Genomic DNA, 24,404 nt, shown 5'->3' on the forward strand with positions numbered 1-24,404 from the left:
TGCAAGCTTTGTTCATAAGTAAATGTGTCTTGTTTTAAGGATGTATAGATATTTCTACTGGAATACAAGACAAAATACTAAGGGGCTGTTCACACCCAACGGGTTTCTTTTTAACTTCACTCTCCCAGAGTTTAAAGTGCAGAATTAAAAAGAGGCTGCTTAGCAATTAGTTTTTTGCTGGTTTCACCTGCACTCAATATCTGCCCACGCCTTCTTCGCCAGCGGAATTACATCGCACAAAGGTAAACGTAACTATTAAACTTTAAGGAATATTCCAGGTTCAATACAAGTTAAGCTCACTTGTAGTAAACCTGGAATATTCCTTTAACTATTTTAGTGCAAATCGTTGTTTCTCATGTGGTCTTTGACCACCGTGTCATGTCAAAAAGACCTGTTAAAAACACATTGCAAGACACCTGCGTTCTGCTCTGGACATGCTGCCGTGTCTTTTTCATGCTACAATGCGTTCGATGTGAATGGCCCCTGAGGCCACATCCACATCACATCCACATCAATACGTTTTCGTTTGAAAACTTATTTTTCTACGTTTACACCTCTCAACCCCACTAACGGCATTTTCCTCCACACAAAAATTGAGCGTTTCGAAAACGCTCTCCAGTACCGCATACTTTGAAAAACTATTACATAAGGAAACTGAAAAATACGTTTTCAAACGAGTGGATGTGGCCTAAGACATGAGGGTGACTAAATTATGACAGAATATTCATTTTTGGGTGAACTATTCCTTTATTGCTCATAATTATATCAGCAGACATGAGTTTGCTTCAAAGAAAAGGTCTGGAAACAAATTCACCATACGTTTTGTGATAAAAAAAAAAAAAAAAAAAAGCTACATTTATGATGATAAGCAAGGTCAGCCTATAATATAACCAAAACATCTGCTCAACACAGATGCTGAACAGCTTTAATATCATAGCGAAAACACGAGGCAAAGAATGGCATCTTTGCATCTGGAGAAATTGAGATTTGTTGCAGGTCCAAACACTGTATGAAATATATTGAGAAGGTACTGTCTGTCAACAAAAGATAACCACTGAACAAAACCATGGGGTGTGCCAGTCATTATCAGACATTTTGAGTACAGATAAAAGACGATAGATCCACAGGACAGCCACTACAGAGGTTATTAGGATTTGTGACGCTGCAAAAACGAACACAAAAGGTTAAGAGCAGTCGTTCTAGTAATTATAAAGCTTGTTATGTTGAGATGGGAGTGGCAAGCACATTTTGATAGCTCTTCATGTTTGCTGGCATTGATGCATGAGACAAACAATGAAACTAATCCTAATGAGACAATCTTAAGTTTGGTATTTTTGCACTCCTTTCCATTTCAAACTTTCTTTTATATAAAACACAGCACCATAAATCCAAACGTCTGTTTTAATCCATCTGTGGACTAACACCATATCCAATTTTATTCTTCTCACTAGAATTTCTCCTAGATAAAACTGCCTGTAATTAGAAATTACCAAGCAGGGCAAAAGTAATCAGAATATAGCTACCTTTATCTCTTTGAAACAGGAAACAGCTTTCGAACTGCAAACTTTTATATTGTACCCAAGAAATTAAGCTGCTCCAAAAAAAGGACTGAATCAAGCATTTTAAAAGAGCCCATGGACTTACATTGAAGGAGGGCCTCAAAATATGTATCTCCATTATGCTTGTTAGGGTTATGATTATCATAGTTAGGGTTAGGGGTTTGTTCAAATCCCTAACCCTAAGTAATAAACCTTAACTGTAACTTGTCCTGCGCAGTTTGTGCTATGGACATGAATGATACCTCAAATCGTGCAGCTTGTTGGAGGGTCCGACACACTGACAGCAACGTTATTCTTTGTTCTTCGCTCAGAGCTACAAAGAAGGTCAAAACAGTCAAACAACGTGTTATCAATTACTACATGCCTCGTTCTATGAATAAAATATATATGAGATCAGTAAAAGATGCTGTTTTAGGGTACATATATGTAATTCACACAAAACAATTACTTGAACACACCTCTTCTATGTTTTGATATTTTTTCTGGGGCTTAACCTCGTGCGACCCCCACATCCACATGCGTGGACATTGTATTTTGGATTTGCTATATGCAACGCATAATTTAAATGAATAAAAACTGACTAAATACTGTTCAAAAGACTCTATACTGTCATTTAAGGGTTACATTTCTGCCGTACCAAATCACATGATACAACAGCATGCCGTTGATTTCCTTGAAGCGCTCCTATGGACGCAGTGCCAACAGAAGTGCCTCTGGTAAGAAATATCTAAGTTTTTTCACTGAACGCTAGTTTCATTTGATATGCCGCTTTAAAAAATCTGTTCATTTTTCGCATGTCAGCACGGTGATAAACATGATGTCCACATAAGTGGAAATTGGCACAGCATTTCCTCAAAAGTAGAATTTTGTTTTTGTTATTTTGAAAAATGTTCAACTCTGTGGGTCATTTCACTTCATTTTAATATAAATGTTATTATACTTTATTTTGTTATCACTGTACAATATGATTCTATTCATTAACATTAGTTAATGCATTCCTATATATTTACTATGCACTTTCACATTGAGAATTAATGGGTTCATCCAAAAGCTGAAAAATGTTGCTTTCAGAGACTTTATATGGAGTTAGTATGAAAATAAGGTGCATTTTGAACTATTCTGAGACCAGGGCAGAGTGACAGCACACTGTAGGTTAGGTAATTCCCTAAATAGGGAGCAAGGGAGCAAAGGAATATCCTACAGCTTTCTATGCAGCTATGAGCATTCAATCCTAAAATCCAACCAAAAGTTCAGTTTCAGGCTGCAGATGATGTTTGGACCACTCAACATGTTTGGCAGACATGGGACACTGGTAATCAGTACATAGATTCAGAATTTTATAAAGCTACATTTTATTTTAACATGGTTGGCAGTATGAATTATTTATTCAGCTTTACAGAAAATCAGCTGTAATGTCTGTAACATCTCAAACTCATGAATAACCAACACTCCTGGAAACATAATAAACAATTTGACGGAAAAAAAACATATACATATACATATATACATACATTTATATATTTATATACATATATCTTTTAATTTTTGAGTTGGCGTCCGCCAGAGGTTGGAGGAGCATTTGAGGGCCGGTCGACAGCGCGTCCAGGAGCCGGCGAGCAAGTACTCTCCTCTCTCTGTGTCTCCGTTCACCCTCTCCCCACGCCTTCCCTCCGGTGGTGCCCCACCCTGAATTGGCGGGGGAGGAGTGTGATGAGGAGGAGGGTGTGACTGGTCTGTGATGGAGCACAGCTGGCGCTGAATCAGCTGATCAGCGGGAAAGTGAGATAAAGGGCAACCGGAGACGCTGGTTCGAGAGAGAGACGCGCGCGGCCACGCTGCATGTGTGTCTGTTCATTAATTTTTTATGTTGCTTTAAGTTCATTTATATCATTAAACCTTTATGTTGACTGTTCAGCCGGTTCCCGCCTCGTCCTTGCCCATCCTTATATTGTTACAATACATATCTCTATATACAGTTGAAGTCAGAAGTTTACATACACCTTAGCCAAATACATTTAAACTCAGTTTTTCACAATTCCTTACATTTAACTGTAGATACATTCCCTGTCTTAGGTCAGTTAGGATCACCATTTTAAGAATGTGAAATGTCAGAATAATAGTAGAGACTTTTATTTCTTTCATCACATTCGCAGTAGGTCAGAAGTTTATATTCACTTTGTTAGTATTTGGTAGCATTGGCTTTAAATTGTTTAACTTGGGTCAAACATTTTGGTTAGCCTTCCACAAGCTTCTTACAATAAGTTGCAGGAATTTTGGCCTATTCCTCCAGACAGAACTGGTGTTACTGAGTCAGGTTTGTAGGCCTCCTTGCTCACACGCGCTTTTTCAGTTCTGCCCACAAATTTTCTGTCAGACTGTGGACAGGGCTTTGTGATGGCCACTCCAATATCTTGACTTTGTTGTCCTTAAGCCATTTGCCCCAACTTTGGAGGTATGCTTTGGGTCATTGTCCATTTGGAAGTCCCATTTGCGACCAAGATTTAACTTCCTGGTTGATGTCTTGAGATGTTGCCTCAATATATCTACATAATTTTCCTTCCTCATGATGCCAAGATCTTATCCCCATGTGCACTTGCAAACTGTAGTCTGGCTTCTTTATGGCAGTTTTGGAGCAGTGGCTTCTTCCTTACTGAACAGCCTTTCAATTTATATCGATATAGGACATGTTTTACTGTGGATATAGATACTTGCCTACCTGTTTCTTCCAGCATCTTCACAAGGTCCTTTGCTGTTGTTCTGGGATTGATTTGCACTTTTCGTATCAAACTACGTTCATCTCTAGGAGACAATATGCATCTCCTTCCTGAGCGGTATGATGCCTGCGTGGTCCCATGGTGTTTATACTTGCGTACTATTGTTTGTACAGATGAATGTGGTACCTTCAGGCATTTGGAAATTGCTCCCAAGGATGAATCAGACTTGTGGAGGTCCAGCCTTGCTGAAGCACCCCCAGATCATCACCAATCCTCCACCTGGCCATCTAATGGTTAGAAGGAGACCTGGAGAGGCCTTCAAGCCACAGTGTCTCGCACTCACTCTGAAATTCGGTGATGATTGCTTCAGCAAGACTGGAATTGGGCAGATTCATCTTTGTGAAGGACACATGAATCAAGTCACGTACAAGGTTATCCTGGAAGAAAACTTGCTTCCTTCTGCTCTGACAATGTTCCCCAACTCTGAGGATTGGTTTTTCTAGCAGGACAATGTTCCATGCCACACAGCCAGGTCAATCAAGGTGTGGATGGAGGACCACCGGATCAAGACCCTGTCATGGCGGTCCAATCTCCAGAATGTGATCAAGAGGAAGATGGATGGCCACAAGCCATCAAACAAAGCCGAGCTGCTTGAATTTTTGTGCAAGGAGTGGCATAAAGTTACCCAACAGCAATGTGAAAGACTGGTAGAGAGCATGCCAAGACGCATGAAAGCTGTGATTGAAGAGCAGAGTTATTCCTCCAAATATTGATTTCTGAAGTCTTCCTAAGTTAAAACATTAGTATTATGTTGTTTAAAAATGAATATGAACTTGTTTTCTTTGCATTATTCGAGGTCTGAAAACACTCAAAAGTAATAATAATAATATTATATACAGTGGTGTGAAAAAGTGTTTGCCCCCTTCCTGATTTCTTATTTTTTTGCATGTTTGTCACACTTAAATGTTTCAGATCATCAAACAAGTTTAAATATTAGTCAAAGATAACACAAGTAAACACAAAATGCAGTTTTTAAATGAAAGTTGTTATTATTAAGGGAAAACAAAATCCAAACCTACATGGCCCTGTGTGAAAAAGTGATTGCCCCCTAAACCTAATAACTGGTTGGGCCACCCTTAGCAGCAACAACTGCAATCAAGCGTGTGCGATAACTTGCAATGAGTCTTTTACAGCGCTGTGGAGGAATTTTGGCCCACTCATCTTTGCAGAATTGTTGTAATTCAGCCACATTGGAGGGTTTTCGAGCATGAACTGCCTTTTTAAGGTCATGCCACAGCATCTCAGTAGGATTCATGTCAGGACTTTGACTAGGCCACTCCAAAGTCTTCATTTTGTTTTTCTTCAGCCATTCAGAGGTGGACTTGCTGGTGTGTTTTGGATCATTGTCCTGCTGCAGAACCCAAGTTCGCTTCAGCTTGAGGTCACGAACAGATGGCCGGACATTCTCCTTCAGGATTTTTTGGTAGACAGCAGAATTCATGGTTCCATTTATCACAGCAAGTCTTCCAGGTCCTGAAGCAGCAAAACAGCCCCAGACCATCACACTACCACCACCATATTTTACTGTTGGTATGATGTTCTTTTTCTGAAATGCGGTGTTACTTTTACGCCAGATGTAATGGGACACACACCTTCCAAAAAGTTCAACTTTTGTCTCGTCAGTCCACAGAGTATCTTCCCAAAAGTCTTGGGGATCATCAAGATGTTTTCTGGCAAAAATGAGACAAGCCTTAATGTTCTTTTTGCTCAGCAGTGGTTTTCGTCTTGGACTCTGCCATGCAGGCCATTTTTGCCCAGTCTCTTTCTTATGATGGAGTCATGAACACTGATTATTATATATATATATATAATAATAATTATATATATATATATATATATATATATATATATATATATATATATATATATATATATATATATATATATAATTATTATTATTATTATTATTATTATTGCTTGATTATTAGGTGCTAATAAAAAGGGAAATGGAAAATGCACACAGCAGTCACACAGGGGTCTCAGGAGGTAAAAGTAAAAATTGTCAAGTGGTGTGACCATCCAGAGACAGTAAAAAAAATAAAAAAAATAATAATTTTTAAAAAAGAGTCTCATTAAAAGCTGAAATATTCTTGGAAAAAAAAAAAATATTGACATTAGTATTTCCTACAAAATAAGCAGTGAAAAAATTATTAATATTTGAAAAACTTCTGTCCACCAAATCAAAGTCATGTTGTGTAACCAACATGTCATGTACGTTGCCATTTTGTTATTTATGTTGATGAAAACCATAAAAAAGAGTGACTGAGTATAAAGTTTATCTGATAGAATATCAGATATTTTGACATTTTTATGAAAAGGCACATTTTGTTCAGGTCATGTGGTGTAACCCTGAGAAAACTTATTAATATTGTTGACTCAAAAAAATAAATAAATAAATAAATAAATAAAATTACCTTAAAAAATGTGTTTAACAATGTTTTTTTTTTTTTTTTTTTATTCATTAATAAGTGGTGTTCACGTGTTTTCAAGGTACAAGGAAAGCACTTCCTTCCTAATTCCTTCTACTTGCTGGGTACACCACATGACATTTTTAAAGTCAAAAAAGATTTTTTTTTGTACAAAATGCTATAAATGTTTTTCAAAAATGCATTTAACCAAATTGGACACAAATATTACATTTCTATTTGATATGTGTTTTAAACTAGATTTTTAAAAGTTTCAAATTCTTATCATCACAAACAACCTTATTGGTAAATGACCCTTTAACCACTCAGTGATGATGTAAGGTAATACATATGCAGTAGATAATGTGTAATTTATCATGTTGAAATCATGCAGTCATGGCGCAAATGCTAATACGCTATACATGGCCATAATATCAGAGATTATTTAGCAGAGATGGGCCACTTCTATTTAAATGAATGGGAGAAATTGGAATGCTCAACCGAGAAGCTCTAGCACCAACAGTCAACACATGTAGAAAGGAAGTCCCACCTTACAGGTAAGAGAGCCAATCACCTTTTAGATACAGACATTGCCTGTCAATCAACTCGCTAACGCACATGCGCATTAGCTATACAAGACGGGAAAATTGCATGCTTTAGCATAATATGAGGTAAAGAAGCACAATTTATGATTCCAATATTATCAGATTTTATTGCTGATTTGAAATATGTTCTCTGATCTTGACCAACCGTTTTGGAGATTTCAGTCTTTCCCCATTCAAGTAGATAGGAGCTGCACTGGCATGACTGGAAATAGCCTCCCGGGAATGCTCCAAAGATGGCCGAGAGTGGACTACCTTGCTAGAAAGTCTTTGATAATATGCACCGGTTACCATCTGTTATTGTGTTTTATAGACTTATATATATATATATATACACTGTATATAAATACAAAAATAAAAAACACACAATATGGTCTTGGAAAATGTCTCTACACAAAAGATCGTACAGAAATAGGCAAGTTTGCACCAACTCTGCAAATCTGCCGAAGTATTTCTGAAAGTTTCTTTTGACAAGCTGTTTTTTGAACCACCGCAACAAACTCAAAAACACCTTTCTGGCAAGATTGTTTTTCGAAATGACACTACAGTTGTTCTTCCTTCAATTTCACTAGTTACTGGTTCCATGTGGAAAATGTGCTGTTATTTTTTTTTGTTTGTTTTTTTTTTTTTTTTAGCAATCAGATTGTCAATTTTGTCCTGGTAGATGACTGGCAAAAAATCCCATAGACTTACATTGAAGGAATGACCCGAGCCACATATAGAGACCAGAATATCATAGAGACTTGGGGGTGGGACTCTTTTGACTACTAGGGCCAGTAATTAACCACCTAGCAACCACCAAGCAATGCCCTGGTAACCACCCACAACACCCTAGCATCATGCAGGCAATCAACATTTTTTTCAGAATATAAAACATATTTAGCTAATTAAATATTACCAATACAACTTTCATACACAGATGAGCCACCAATTCCACTGAAACCCATTCAGTGCGAAAGGCCACAGTAATTACTTTTGAAACCCTCTATTCAATGCTCTAACAAAGCAATGGTCCTGATAACCAACAGACCACTTTTTAATGTCTTTGTATAAGTGACATTATTACATGCATGATTTCAAAGATAGCTCAATTATTTTGGATAGAAACCTTGTTCCTCTGACCTATGCTAATTATGCTGCTGATGCAATACTGTATAAACCATTTATGAGTTATAAGGCAATATTTTACTTTATTATGTTAAAATAGGAACTCATAAAAGGTCACTTTTTGTATCATTAAGCACTGGGAGTTAAACAACCACCATGTAATATGAAACCTGAGTTAATATACTCAAATACTCCCAAGCTTTAATTTAATAAAACAGACTAGACAGCCCTGGGTGAGAGAGACACTTGTGTGCCAATGTCTCAAGGTCGCCTTTTCACTGTCAAAGCAAACAGTTTCTATCAACTGCAAAGTTGCACCAGTCTGAGCAGCACAAAAGCCATGCAGCAGACAGCAATGACCCAACCGCTTGTCACTGATGAATGTATTGTCATACTCCTACGTTCAATCTGACACATTTTTTCATTCAAGCGTCTGTCATCTGAGCATGAATATAGAAAGCCCGGCTGGTTGACAACTGAAAGTGACACGGTTAAGGTCAAAGGTCATGCACTCTCCGAGATGGCACATTTAGAAATGGCAGAATCCTGAGGTGTCCACAACCCATGTTACTCTGGGTGCAAGTTTGTGCCTGACAAACACGTTGGCCATTAAATCCGTTGTATTGCTTGATCTGCTGCTAATTGCGGTGTGCAGCGGCTGTCACAAGGTCATGTAAAGTCTGGGGATATGCCATTAATATGCAAACAAATGTAATTTTCTAACGGCTGCGGCGAAGGCTTGCACTAATTATTCCATCAATCCCAGATTTACATCTTAATTAAAGATCTTTATCTCGCTGAAGGTATGGCGATGGAGGACAATAAATCGGATGGGAGTTTTTTTCCGACTTTTTGACAATGTCTTCGCAGTCCAGGAAGGCAGAACAAAGCTGCCTTATCATTTACCTCCGGATAACTTTGTGTATATATGGCACTATCAAACTTTTCAGACTCTGGTTTCAATTTGTGTATATACACAGTAATTGTATAAATTCTGAGTATATATTTTTTATTAATCTGAATGAATAAATTCAGAATGTATAGTTCTAAATCCGAACAAAGCTGTAATTCTGAATATATATAGTTATAAATCTGAATATAGTTATAAATCCTGAATATATAGTTGTAAATCTGAATACATAGTTGTAAAACTGAATATATATTTTATAAATCCTTAATGTTTTGTTATATGTCAATAAATGGTTGCAAATTTGAATATATAGTTAGAAATACTAAACATATTGCTATAAGTCTGTATATATAGTTGCAAGTCTGAATATCAAGTTGTAAATCCTGAATATATAGTTAATAGTCTGAATATATAGCTATAAGTCTGAATATATTGTTGTAAATCCTGAAATTATTGTAATACTGTAAGTCTGAATATATAGCTATAAATCTGAATATATAGATGTAAATCTAAATATATAAATCAGAATATATAGAGTTATAAATCTGAATAGTTATAAATCCTGAATATATAGTTGTTAATCTGAATATATAGATGTAAATCCAAATATATAGTTATAAATCCTGAATACATTGTTACAAGTCTGAATCAGAGTTTCCGCTAAGAAATTTTGGTGCCGGCCAACGTGTCCGGGAATGAAAAAGTTTGCCGGAAAACTTGAAAAAAATCCGTCCATCTCATTTCAGTGTTTATTTTGCAATGTAAATGTGATGGACTATGCATATTAATGCGATACAGGCTAATTTATGACACATTCAAGACAAATGATCGATAAACATTTGTTCACTATAACTTTTTTTATATCAACAAAAACAAAACAAAAACAGCCGTTTAAAAAAAAAAAAAAAAAAAAAAAAACATTGAACAATGGGGCAAAACTAAACTAAACAGCAATTTGCCACATATCTTTTCATTTATAAATAAATATTAAAATAACAAATTGTTAGGTTATGTCATAATTTCTCTTGGCTAATTACCTTGGCTCTTTTTTCCGATTTTTTATAACACAAAAGTACTTTGCTGCCAAAGTGAAGTCAAATGTGTCCAGTGTTTCTCTACAACTTGAGATTCACATAAACCTGGTGTCCTTCTCTCCACAAGACAGCAGTGCATGGTTTTAATGTGATTCTGAAGTGAGAAGCAAAATGGGAATAACGCAGGCTGATTATGTTAGTGTGTGGGATAGTTGCGGATTAGAACTCCACAAGCTTCAGGAAAGTTTAAACCTCTGTGGCAGCGAGTGCTGTTATCAATGCATGGCGTCACACTGTACACTTGTGGTATCAATAAAAGGGGTTGCTGACGCATCGTGCTAATATTTACATGGGACATTGTGTCTGACAATGTTTGAAAATGTCGGACATTATGATATTTTAACGGTCAAAAACCGGTAATTACAGGCTAACGGAAACCTTGTTCTGAATATATATTTGAAAATCAAAATATATTGTTATAAATACTAAATTTAGTAGGCTACTATAAGTCTGAATATATAGTTGTAAGTCTTGAATATCTAGTTGAAAATCATGAATATATTATAATAAGTCTGAATATATATATATATATATATATATATATATATATATATATATACGATGCATCAGCAACCCCTTTTATTGATGCCACAAGTGTACAGTGTGACGCCATGCATTGATAACAGCACTTCTCACTTCAGAATCGCATTAAAACCTTATGTTGCCGTCTTGTGGAGAGTAGGACACCAGGCTTATGTGAATCTCACAGGATGTTTTTTTGTTTTTGGCACCATTCGGAGTAAATTCTAGAGACTGTTGTGTGTGAAAATCCCAGGAGATCAGCAGTTACAGAAACACTCAAACCAGCCCATCTGGCACCAACAATCATGAGATAACATCCAGTGAGGGGCAGTTCTGTGGATGGAAACCCTTTTTGATGAGAGAGGTCAGCAGAGAATGGCCAGACTGGTTCGAACTGACAAAGTCTATGGTAACTCAGATAACTGCTCTGTACAATTGTGGTGAGAAGTATATCATCTCAGATTGCTATTTTGAGATGCGGGTTGGTGCAGTTTTTCCAGCATGAGGGGGACCTACACAATATTATGCAGGAGGTTTTAATGTTGTGGCTGATCGGTGTATATGAAAATTATAAATCTGAATACACTTTTCAAAATTTTCTGATCAGACAGTTAACTTCATTTAAATTGGCATATAACTCCTAAAGTTTAAACCCTTGTTTGATTGGCAAGCGAGTACACAGTTCTTCACTGCTGTGTGGGATGCATCAGGCAATTAGAATTTCCACTTTTAAAGAAATGCAGTCACAAGCCTTTCTGACTCCCTCCGAATGTGGTGTGAGTGATCGGATCACAAAATTTTTTGGACCCCACTTACACCTGTAATTAGCACTGACCACCTGTGATCTGATTACCTGAAACTGAATCTAGGTATAAACAGGGTCAATATTTTACGAATTCCATTCGGTGCAGCAGAAATTGCACACTGCAAGTTTATTTTTTTATTTTTGTAAAGTGTCAATTTAGGGGCTATAGATTTAAGATTGATCGAGTTCGATTCTACTGTGTACTTGGTGCTGTAAAGTTTCCATTTAACAGCCATTCAATCAGTTGGTTCCAGTTTGTGTTAACGGAAAGGAAACCAAAGCCACATGGTTTCACTCGCTAGGAGACATTGATTTGTCTTTTTTCATCTGCGAAATCTGTACAATGTGTTTCGTTTCCATCTGAGCTTCCAGGGCTTCAACGACGATCTGTATCCCAAGGGCTCACCGCCCCCGTCTTGACTAGTCTGCACATACTTTTGTCAAAACCTTTACCATCTATTTCCAGCTAACACTCCATAAATTAAGGAGCATGTTCTGCGATCACACATGTTCATCCTCCTTCGGCTCTGACTGAACGCAGCCCACTCTCTGACAGGAGTTCTACCAGAGTTCATGCATTACAGGATGGAGTCGAGAGCTCTGATGACAGGGGGATAGGCAACGTGGGGTGGCAGTAAGCCAGCAATAACCAGATACTTCCTGTTTCGCCTGACGGCAATCACCAGCCCCTGTGACCAGCTGCTGCCTGGGGAGCGACCGGAGGAAAGAGCAGGGAACATGTGGGGAGGGCTGACACCTGCCAAGTCCTGCATGAGGTAGATGAAATGGCAGCCACCAGCGACACAGGATTCCGATTGGCTGCCTGAGCTCTAGAATTTTATGAACTGAATTCAAGCAGGTTTTCACTGAGACAACGTCCATGCTAAAGCGCAGAAAAAACTTTGAAAGTGCATTGATTTTGCTATGTTTACTTCTCTCATCCACACAAGAATGGAAAACGAGACTTTCGAAAATGCTCTCCATAACCACATACTTTGGAAAACAACGACATCAGGAAACTGAAAACTCAAATGGACTAGTGTGGACGTGGCCTGAATCTCTAAAGTACAACAGAGTTTCTAATGAACGCAGATGCAGCGTTTCAAAGCCTTTTAGTTTTCTGGTGCAATTCTACAGACGATATATATGCACGTCTGTGAATGCACATCAATCATATTCTATATTCATGCACCAACCGTAAACAGCAGAAAGTTATTATTAATAAACGTTTATCATATTGGTAATATTTTGGTAATCAACAGTAACAATACGCAAGTTTTATCTTTGTATGCTCATCCATGCAAACATATTTTAACGCACAGTAACTTTTTCAGTCTACTGTAGGAAAAAAAGTACTTACTTGTTATGCAGGACACACCAGCCGCAGTGAGGGTCTCCAGAGCCCAGACATGTGCTACAGGTGCTGTACTGAGAGCAGCTCTCCACAACCAGACGACTCACCTGGAACACATTACACACATTCATAAACCTCAAATTACACAAACAGTTTCACACACAAACATATCGTCTCTACAAGTGATATAAATAAAAATAAAACGTATAAATGTTTAAAGGTGGTGTAAGCTTTTTTGGGTGGAAGGATAGCACACATAAAATGTCCCTACTAGCTGACAGATATTGCTGAAATAGGTGTTCTGAGAAATCACACTTGTCTTTGTGACAGCGCTAGGCTCTGTAAACACCAGAAAAGGAAGCAGCCCACCCTTTTATAGTCAATTAGAAAATGAGAATAATGTATTAAAATATTTAACAAATAGTTCAGAAGCTTAGAATTTAGGATCAAAAGGTTTAGAGAATAAAATAGAGAAAAAAAGTAATACTAAAAAAATGGCCTTAAATTTACACCAGAGAGTGTTTTCGAAAAGCTTTGTTTTCTCTGGACAAAAACGGTGTCTCAATAACCTAGTTTCCATCCACTGTTTTGTTATCGACAAAGTGAAAATGCGTAAAAAAATTGTTGCGAAATTTGCCGTCTTCTGCCTGTTTCCATTCAAATGGCCTTTTATCAATAAAAATGGTGTGTGTGATGATGTCATGCTTAAAAAAACACTTTGTCGCATAAGTTTTGGCTTATCGCAAAAGAAATCTGCCCTTAAGCCGTTTCCATACAGAAATGTGTTTATATCGCTAATTGTGTACCTTTCGCTGCCCCTAATTCCCCCCCCCCCGAAATTTTGGTAAAATAGGGAGATTATTGAGACAATTAATTGAAATTAGCCATCTTACTGTCATTTTAATTTCACAAATAAATGCATTCAGAGGACAAGGATTTGCAATCAAAAGGGAGCTGTTGCCCTTATAATAGGACTGTAATATTGGTTGTTGCGCCTATCGCAGGTTACCACCGGTTCCGACCTGAAAGCGAATCGTCATGGCCCTGTTCAAGCCGGCAACCTGCACTAAGTAGTGGGGGAAACTTTCGGTCTTAGTATAAGGACCATCCATCGATGTGCATATGCTGTGTGCACAGCTATTAAAAAACAATTGATACGGTGTAATATCAGGGTTTACAGCATCACTTAAGTATTAAATCAATGATGCTCTTTATTTGAGATTTTTACTTAACAAAAGTGGGAGTTCTAGGACAGTTTGCATTGGTTTTGCTTTTCTTTTTGTGCATTTAGAACTTCTGCCCCTATATGAAGGCCGTAAGTTTGATTCTACAATGTGGTTGGTGCTTTAATGTGTCTATTTCACAGCCATACAATCAGGTTTAGCCATTAAATTACTTGATCCCTGTCCTCCCATTGGTTGAAACTCACACGGCCATAAGACACAGTAGTTACAGTAGCTAATCTTATCGTCATCCATCTGAACTACACATGTACGGGATTCAGCAGCAAACAAATTCAGCTGTGTTTGTAAACACTTCAAACATTCAAGCCTTTCTGTACAAAACGATACAACGAACAGTCCGTAAAACAGAGCCAAATTCTCAGGCGCATCTGTACGCTTCCGAACGCCAGAGTTCCAGCAAAGTTGACTCATGCAGAAAGAAAATATTACAAAACAGCACAGGAGAGACTCATAAAAGAACGTCATGTCCAGGGAACAGTAATATTATAATAGCTGCAGATGTGATGATTTGCATGGGAGAACCACCACCATTGCCAAACAGGATGGTTTATTAGAATGCATCAGCCCGTTCCTGTGCCCAAAAATATAAGCTTATATAAATGATGATAGGGAGTCGGAGAGAGTGGGTGGTCTAGGACAGAAATAACATGAATATATTAAATCTAAAAGAGTGGTGTGTGGATCAAAGTTGGTGTGGGTTGTCACAGTCCCGATGATTGGCTTACTTAAGGCGCAGAACCTAAAAGTAGTTGTTTTTGAAAAGCGCCTATGCTGCACAAGTTCTAAAAATGCTCATTCCAAGGAGTTGTAATCGCCTTTGATCGCTGGCAAGATTAGAGTTTAGAGTGGAAAAACAAGAGCTGGGGAAAAACACCCCCACCCAAAAGGGACACAGCCCAGCCTCTCAAGTCAGAATAGCTGATGGCTCTTCAACACTGTGGTGTTTCAGTCTGATTGGGTGAGGTGTAGTCTACTTGGTTAATTTATTCTACCACATAGCTATGCATAATGCACGGTTTTATAATGCAGTCCAGACATCTGATGGCACGTAAATGAACATGAAAAAAGAACATAAAAAACTTTCATAACAAAATTTATGTGTAATCAACATTATGCCACAAATGCTGTTGATTAAGCTTAGCTTGTATCGAACCTGGAACAATCCTTTAAATGAATTCCAAATGCCATTTCACGTCAATGTTGCTTAACATAGCATCAAGAGCCTGGCTAACATATGGAAATGCACTGACACAGACACTGACACACGGAGATCATTGGATCTCCTTTTATTGGTTACCATATAAACATATAGGAAAATTATTTCTATGAGCGCTCAGTAGATGCCGTCAGGAAAGCCGCAGTTAAGACTGTCAGTTTTTGATAGATGAACAAAATGTTAGATAAATGAAAGGTTTTATCTCTCCTCTCTATCTCCAAAGAAATGGCTGCACTACCGATGTGATTTGCAGAGCAGGAAGGTAAATAATGACACCGCTCTGAAAACTTGGCATTCACTGACCTTTTAATGACACACATCTGAAGGCGCGGAATGGCAGCGGGCCATTTTGAGCAAATACGCTCTCACCTATCTGTGCACCTGCTGCAAATGAAATATTCAAATTCAGCAACTCCAGCGGTCAGTGTAGACTATGAATTATTGAGACTCTGCCACTCATTCACATTTCATATTTCATAAAGCACAGAGGCCGTTGTTATATTACAGACAGATCTCACAACGATTCTGAATTAGGGAGAAATGTTCAGCGTGGAATGAGGTAATCAGTGACGACCCTTTTTATAGTTAGCAGAGCTGAATGGAAGGAAAAAGTGTCTCCACGTGTATCACATGGTAACATATGAACATTAGATTAAATGGCTAAAAATATAGAAGGTGTTTCTAAAATTCAAATGCTAAGGAGAAAAAAAATGGCTTATGTTAGCCCATATCCTGGTATTAATTTCTAGGGTGAACTGATTCCAAACGGTGCTAAATACAGGTTTAAACAAGGTCCACTGCGTCATGGAAAAACATTGTGACCCAATCACGCAAAATACATGTGACGAGGAGAAGGACGGGCTGTGAGGACACACGGCTGCCCTGAATCTGGCTAATCAGCCAGGAGGGGGATAAAGATGAGCCAGAGGCGCCAGTTCGAGAGAGAGAGGCGCACGTGGCTGCGCTGCATGTGTGTCTGTTCGCTATGTCTTATGTTGTTTTAAGTTCATTTATATCATTAAATTTTACTTTGACTGTTCAGCAGATTCCCGCCTCCTCCTTGCCTGTCCTTATACTGTTACAGTAATCATAAATATCCACCTTTGACTTTGGATGAGAACTAATCATTCTAAGTAGGTCTAGGGTCATAAACAAGCAATCTCTTCTTGTAAATCTGAAAATGTGAGCCAAAGGCTTAAACTTAATAAGTCAAATCTATCTGTTTATGATCTGAACATATAGAAAAGCTTTTAATCAGCAAAAAGACTAATCGATCAGTTCAGGGCCATCTGATGATTTAACGTCCCTTTCAGTTCAACACAAATGTTGATGTTTGGAGTGCAACGGTGGAGCTTTACCACATGAGTGACTCTTTGGTGGGAGTGAGACGGTGAAGGAGAGAGAGACGCTATTAATCTAGTCCCACACTCGTGTATATAGTGCCTCCCTGAATCTCTGGGAACCTCCCGGAACAAAGCAGTTCTCATGAATGATAGCATTACTGCCAGCGTCTTGCACTGTGCTAATGTACATGGGTAGTTGACGCATAACATGGCCATGGACTTTTTTTTTTTATTGTTGACATCAGGATTTTAGGTTAAAATTTAGGGCGTTTTCATACCTTGCTCCTTTCGAGCATTTGTTTTGGAACCTGCTGTGTTTTCTCCCTTAGTTCGTTTTGTTTCAACATTTTTGCTGAACACTGCAATCGTAATGGAATCTGCACGAAAACAATCGGTCTAAGACTACACACTTGTAGTGAGAATGCAATTCGACCCAATGGACCAACAAACCAACCAATATACCTATGATACCCATATGCATACTTCATGGATCTATGGAGGAGAAATCTGTAGGTCAGCACGTCACTAATTCATAATGAAAACATGGATTTCGTTAAATACTGGAAACCTTTTGGTGGCTACATTAGATATATAACTCCAATTCTGAAAACGTTGGGACAGTATTAAAAATGCTAATAAAAACAAAAAGGAGTGATTTGTAAATTATAATCACCCTTTGCTATATTGAAAGCTCTACAATTACACATTATATGTTTTACCCTGTGAATTTTTTTTTTTTTTTTTTAAATGTACAGTAATTTCAAATCAGATGATTGCATGCTCCAAAAATGTTGGGACAGTCGAGTGTTTACCACTGTGAAACATCATCATTTCTTCTAATAACACTTGTTAAGCATTTGGGCACTGAAGACGCAAGTTTGATAAGTTTAAAAAGTGGAAGTTTCGGTAGCTTAGTGATTATTGACGCTGACTACCACCCCTGGAGTCGCAAGTTCGAATCCAGGGCGTGCTGAGTTACTCCAGCCAGGTCTCCTAAGCAATCAAATTGGCCTGGTTGCTAAGGAGGGTAGAGTCACATGGGGTAACCTCCGCGTGGTCGCTATAATGTGGTTCTCGCTCTCGATGGGGCACGTGGTGAGTTGTACGTGGATGCCGCGGAGAATAGCATGAAGCCTCCACAGGCACTATGTCTCTGCGGTAACGCACTCAACAAGCCATGTGATAAGATGCACGGATTTGTGGTCTCAGACGTTGAGGCAACTGAGATTCGTCCTCCGCCACCCAGATTGAGTCACTATGCCACCACGAGGACCTAGAGCGCATTGGGAATTGGGCATTCCAAATTGGAGAGAAAAGGGGAGAAATTTAAAAAAAAGAAAAAAAAAGAAAAAGAAAGTGGAATTTTCCCCCATTCTTCCATTATGTAGGTCTTTAGCTGCACAATTGTACGTGGTCTTCGTTGCTGTATGGTGTGCTTCATAATGTGCCACACATTCTCAATTGGAGACAGGTCAGGACTGCAGGCAGGCCAATCTAGCACCCACACTCTCTGCTTACACAGTCATGCACTTGTAATCCGAGCAGTATGTGGTTTAAAGATGTCCTGCTAAAAATGCCGGAACGTCCCTGGAAAAGACGATGCTGGATGGCAGCATGGGTCGCTCCAAAATTTGTACATATTTGTCTGCATTCATGGTGTTCTCACAGATGTGCGAGTTTCACATGCCTTGGGCACTGACACACCCCTGGCCCATACAGACACTGGCTTTTGGACCTGATGCTAATAACAGCTTGGATGGTCCTTTTCCTCTTTGGCCCGGAGAACACAAATCTTGCGGACTCTTCAGACCAAAAAACACAGTTCCACTGTTCTACTTTTCATCTAAGATGAGACCAGCGCAGAGGGGACGGCAGCGCTTCTGGACAGTGTTGATACAGGGCTTTGCATAGTAAAGTCTTAACTTGCATTGTGGATGCAGCTTAACAAAGTGTTGACTAACAAAGGTTTACTAAAGTAATCCCAAGCCCATGTTCATGATATCCATTACAGATGAATTAAGTTTTTTAAGACAGTTATGTCTGAGGGGTCAGACATCACGCACATTCAGAAGTGGTTTTCGTCTTGCCCTATACGCACTGAGATTTGACCAAATTCCTTGAATCTTTTAACTATATTTTGCACTGTAAAGGGTGAAATGCCCAAAATCCTTCCAATTTGTCTTTGGGGGAACATTGTTCTCAAAGTGCTGGATTATTTGCAGAAGCATCTGTTGGCAAATTGACAAGTCTTGAACGATCCTTGCTCTTGAAGGTCTAGGCTGTTTTTGGAGGCTCCTTATACAGTATACAGTACTAAGACCCGACTGCCTCACCTGTTTAACATCTCCTGTTTCACATCGCCTTGTTATTTCAACTTGTCAAATTGTTATTAGTCTTAAATTGCCCCCGTCTCAACTTTTGTGGAGCGTGTTGCAATCATCTGATTTGAAATTACTGTACATTTAAAAAATAAATAAATAAATAAATAAATTTAATTCACAAGGTAAAACATCATATAATGTGTAGTTGTAGTGCTTTCAATATAGCAAAAGGTGAATATAATTTAAAAATCACTCCTTTTTGTTTTTATTAGCATTTTTCATACTGTCCCAACTTTTTCGGAATTGGGGTTGTAATTTCCATTTAATAAAGGTGTTATTTAACAATTCCTGAGGTAATTTTAGTACGATCACTTCTATCTGTTGGATAGCAACAGAACAGAAACAGGTAGTACAGCAACATTTTGATAGAAAAAAGAAAAGAAAGAAAACCATTTAGGAGGCATGAAACAGAACTAGCGCATCAGTTTTTATTTTTACTTTCTTTACATGGCTTTGCTCTCTCTGTTGCGTGTGTGTGAATGTTTGCGTGAGAGGAAAAGCGAGCTCTGTGACTGTGAGAACAGGCACTTTTTAAAATTCAGAAATAACACAAAAGCAACTAATGATGAAAAAACCATGACGGAAACTTTACAACTCATATCTATCTGAATGACAGATCATGTTTATTTGTAGCGCAACTTTTGATTGGAACCCATATACCATGTGGTGCCATTGTGCATAACTGTGACAAACAATACTCAAAATGTGTACCAACTGAAACATTGGTAACACTTTATAATATGGTTCCATTTGTTAACATTAGATAACAACATTAGTTAACATGAACTAACAATGAACAATACTTTTACAGCATTTATTCATCTTGGTTGGTTAATTTCAACAAAGTATTACATTTTTTAAATCAAAAGGTGTATATGTTAACATTAGTTAATGCACTATGAACAAACATGTACTAATAATGAACAATTGGATTTTTATTAACTATCATTAAAAAAGATTAATAAATGCTGTAAAAAAACATATTGTTCATTGTTAGTTCATTATACCTAATTCATTAACTAGTGTTAAAGAATGGAACCTAATTGTAAGGTGTTACCGAAATATTTATACCGGTATTTCTGAGCGAAATCCAGCAACAACGCACAAACACTCCGACTAATGAGGGGACAGTTTGCTCACATTTTTATCAACACAGTTTTGGTCTGTTTTGAAAAGTTGCCTTGTGAAAGCGAATCGAACCAAGGAGAAAATTGAGCATTGTAGCAATTTTAGTTTAGTTCAGTTTCGGAATAAATTAAAAGAGCTACAGGTCTGAAAACGCCCTAATATGAGCGTATAAGCGAAAGTGTATATCTGCTAATAAAATCAGTATATCTAAGTGGTCACTATTTATTTTATAGTGATAGTTTTCCCTTAAAAATGAAAATGCAATCATTTACTCACCCTCATTTTGTTCCAAACCCGTATAACACATTCTTTCTCCCAAGGAACACAAAAGGAGATTTTAGGCAGAATGTTAGTCTCAGTCACCATTCACTTTCATTGCATCTTTTTTTTCCATCTAATTAAAGTGAATGGTGACTGAGGCCATCAGTCCTTAATCTTCTGTTTCTTTTGTATTTCACGGAAGAAAATCATACAGTTTTGGAATAAAATGAGGCTGAGTAAATTACAGAATTTTAATTTTTGGGTGAGTTTTCCCTTTAATATGAGGTCATAGAAGCTGCATGCATAATTATAAAAGAATTAGGAAAATGCTGTTTAAAATGGTTTTAAATTGCATGTCATACTGCAGGACATGTCAACTTTCCAAAAGTATTTCATGCCAACTACCCGTATACTGTCCTCTTTCCATAATATCATATAGAGGTGTTGTCACAGAATGCATTGTTGAGCTGTTCTCACTCCCCTCAATGCCTGGAGTGCACATTAGCAATTTTGATCACATTATTTTCTGAATCACACTGATAAGGAATCCTTATCAGTGAAAAATCCCTGTGTAGAAGGATTTAAAGGAATAGTTCACACAAAAAAGAAAATTCTGTCATCATTTACTCACCCTCATCAGTCCTTAACATTCTACAAAAATCCCCTTTTGTGTTCCACGGAAGAAAGTCATATGGGTTTGGAACAACATGAGGGCGAGTAAATGACGACATCACTTGAACTGTGTCTTTCTCAAAAAATGTACATAAAAAATTGGGGGCTTTCAAAAAACGCACAAAGACAACAAATTTCTGCTCATCTCTCCTTTCTTCGAGATGAAGAAATGAGCATAGAGATGAGGGGTGGTGAGATAGAGTGTGAGAGGAAAATGTAGAAAAATAGAGCTTTATTTATTCTCCAGCTGTACTATATGACAGCGTTGCTTCATCTGTTCAGCTGCTAGTCAATGTCGGTGTATCCTTCCTCTTCTCCGGCTGTATAATGGAGCATTATGGAAAGGCTGTTATTCCACTCAGTTCTGGATGGAAATGCTTCCCCACCAGTTCTTATTAGGGCAGAGCAGCTGGGACTCCATTCAAAGTTGTGAACCAGCATTTCATATTCTGTTTTCTTGTCTCGCAGATGTTAAAACAACATATCCAAGATTCCGGTTCGCGTCTTAAAACAAAAGCGCCCACTCCCTCTTGACAAACGAGTCTTTATTCTATTGTAAGAAGCTCTTGCCATGCAACACAACCGTTTTTGCTCACTTTTTGAATGCTGATGAAATAAATTAACAGCAAATGGCAAACTGGTAAATCAGTTATGACCTATATGAACACATTAAGAACAATAAAAAGTTTCATCATCTTATATGTTTTCATTTACAGTACACACAGTAATTTCACTATTTTTAGAAAATGGTGACATTTGGAAACTGAAAAAGGAAGCTTCAAAATTATATAGATTAGTGTGAACGTGGCCTAAGATGATGAATAAATAATCATATCGGTATATCTGACAAAATTTGCATTTTTTTAGTTATGGCCCAATATTGTAAGCAAATAATATCAGGGTTTATATTTTTAAAGTAAACCCTTTTCTTTTCTACTGTTTATTATGTTTAGATGCCCGATTTCACTTGAAGCATGTAATTGTTTTAGTAAATTCTTCAAAATGAAAATAAGCAGGCAATACAGCTTGTTTATAATGTCATTATTGGCCATATCATATTGGTTAACGGCCATAAAAACAATAACTGGCTATCAGCATCGGCCAAAAAATTATAAATAAATGATACTCATATGAAATGTATTACATGTTAAATTATATAGTAACAATTTACAATAAGGTCTTATTTGTTAACATTACTTAACTACAATAGTTAACATGAACTAATAATTAACATTATACACCGGTGAGCCAAAACATTATGACCACCTGCCTAATATGCTGTTGGTGTCAGCTCATGCGGAGGAGAGCTGACCCGCCGAGGCATGGACTCTACAAGGTCCCTGAAGGTGTCCTGTGGTATCTGGCATCAAGACATTAGCAGCAGATCCTTCAAGTCCTGTAAGTTGTGAGTTGGAGCCACCATGGACTAGACTTGATGGACCAGCACATCCTACAGATGCTCAATCGGATTGAGATCCAGGGAATTTGGAGGCCAGGGCAACACCTTGAACTTCTCATCATGTTCCTCAAACCATTCCCGAACAATGTGTGAAGTGTGGCAGGTCACATTATCCTGCTGAAAGAGGCTACTGCCATCAGTGAATACCATTGCCATGAAGGGGTGTACCTGGTCTGCAACGATGTTTAGGTAGGTGGCACGTGTCAAATGAATGTCCACATGAGTGGCTGGACCCAGGGTTTCCCAGCAGAACAATGCCCAGAGCATCACACTTCCTCCACTGGTTTGTAGTCTTCCAACAGTGCATCCTTGTGCCATCACTTCCCCAGTTAAACGGCGCACATGTACATGGCCATCCACGTGATGTAAAAGAAAATGGGACTCATCAGAACAGGCGACCTTCTTCCACTGCTCCAAGGTCCAATTCCGATGCTCGCATGCCCATAGTAGGCGCTTTCTACTGTGGACAGGGGTCATCGTGGGCACTCTGACTGGTATGCGGCTACACAGCCCCATACGCAGCAGGGTGCGATGCACTGTGTGTTATGACACATTCCTCCCATAACTATCATTAAAAATGTTTGTGACTTGTGCCACAGTAGACCTTCTGTCGGTCCGGACCAGACGGGATAGCCTTCGTTGCCCTCATGCATCGATGAGCCTTAGGTGCCGGTTTTAGGTTTGTCCCTCCTCGGACCACTGACAGTAGGTACTCACCACTGCTGACAGGGAGCACCCCACAAGCCTTGCCATTTCAGAGATGCTCTGAACCAGTCATCTGGGCATAACAATTTGGCCCTTGTCAACGTCGCTCAGGTCTGTACTCCTGCCCATTTCTCCTGCTTTCAACACGTTGACTACGAGAACTAATTGTTCACTTACCATCTAATCTACCCAGACCTTGACATGTGGCCTTGATAGGAGAAGATCAACATTATTCGCTTCATCTGTGAGTGGTCATAATGTTTTGGCTTAACAGTGTATATACTGTATATTAGAATTATGAATAAAAGATCCTAATAAATGGTAAACAAAAGCAAAAAAGGAAGAAAATCTGTACAGTAGACAAGTCTAATTTTCACTATATCTAAATACTTTCTGACTAGCTCAGACTAGTTCTCAAATGAATCTCACCTGTTTCTCACTCAGCAGGTAGATGTATTGATAATCTGGACTGAACACCATGTCACGTAGAATCGGGCTTCCCTCCAAAACAGTCACGGTCTCGTACAGCAATGCGTTTTCTGATGGCGGCAGTATGCCATCCACTCGAATCTGAGAAGAAAACCGAAAATGGCAGAATTAGCATGAAATCTTAATTGACTCTTTACTTTCTTAAATGCACATTCCTGGTCTTACTGTGCACAATTTATCAGTGCATGTTTTTCCAAGTCATTCGTAATCTTTTAAGAAGTAATAATTTGCTCTACCTCTAAAGCAACTTTAGAGGTATTATTTCCTTTTCGGCCGATGTCACAAATCTTTTTTACAACCTATCCTCCAATCACCTGGCGCAATTCCGGTATGTAACACACACTTTTCATGATTAAATCAAATGCTGATGGATC

The 24,404-nt window shown here is 38.2% G+C and overlaps 1 protein-coding gene across 1 annotated transcript in view; it reads right to left on the reverse strand.

The window, feature by feature from the left end:
• The window catches only part of plxna3 (plexin A3), a 243,431-nt gene that overhangs the window by 126,186 nt on the left and 92,841 nt on the right, over positions 1 to 24,404 (reverse strand). Inside the window, exons 4-5 of the mRNA XM_051653449.1 lie at positions 23,971 to 24,111; positions 13,139 to 13,239 (exon numbers count right to left, since the gene is read on the reverse strand). Of these exons, the coding sequence (XP_051509409.1) occupies positions 13,139 to 13,239; positions 23,971 to 24,111 (242 nt within the window). The remainder of the gene's footprint in view (positions 1 to 13,138; positions 13,240 to 23,970; positions 24,112 to 24,404) is intronic.

This window comes from Myxocyprinus asiaticus, chromosome 24 (genome assembly GCF_019703515.2).
Source record: "Myxocyprinus asiaticus isolate MX2 ecotype Aquarium Trade chromosome 24, UBuf_Myxa_2, whole genome shotgun sequence".
Taxonomy (NCBI): domain Eukaryota; kingdom Metazoa; phylum Chordata; class Actinopteri; order Cypriniformes; family Catostomidae; genus Myxocyprinus; species Myxocyprinus asiaticus.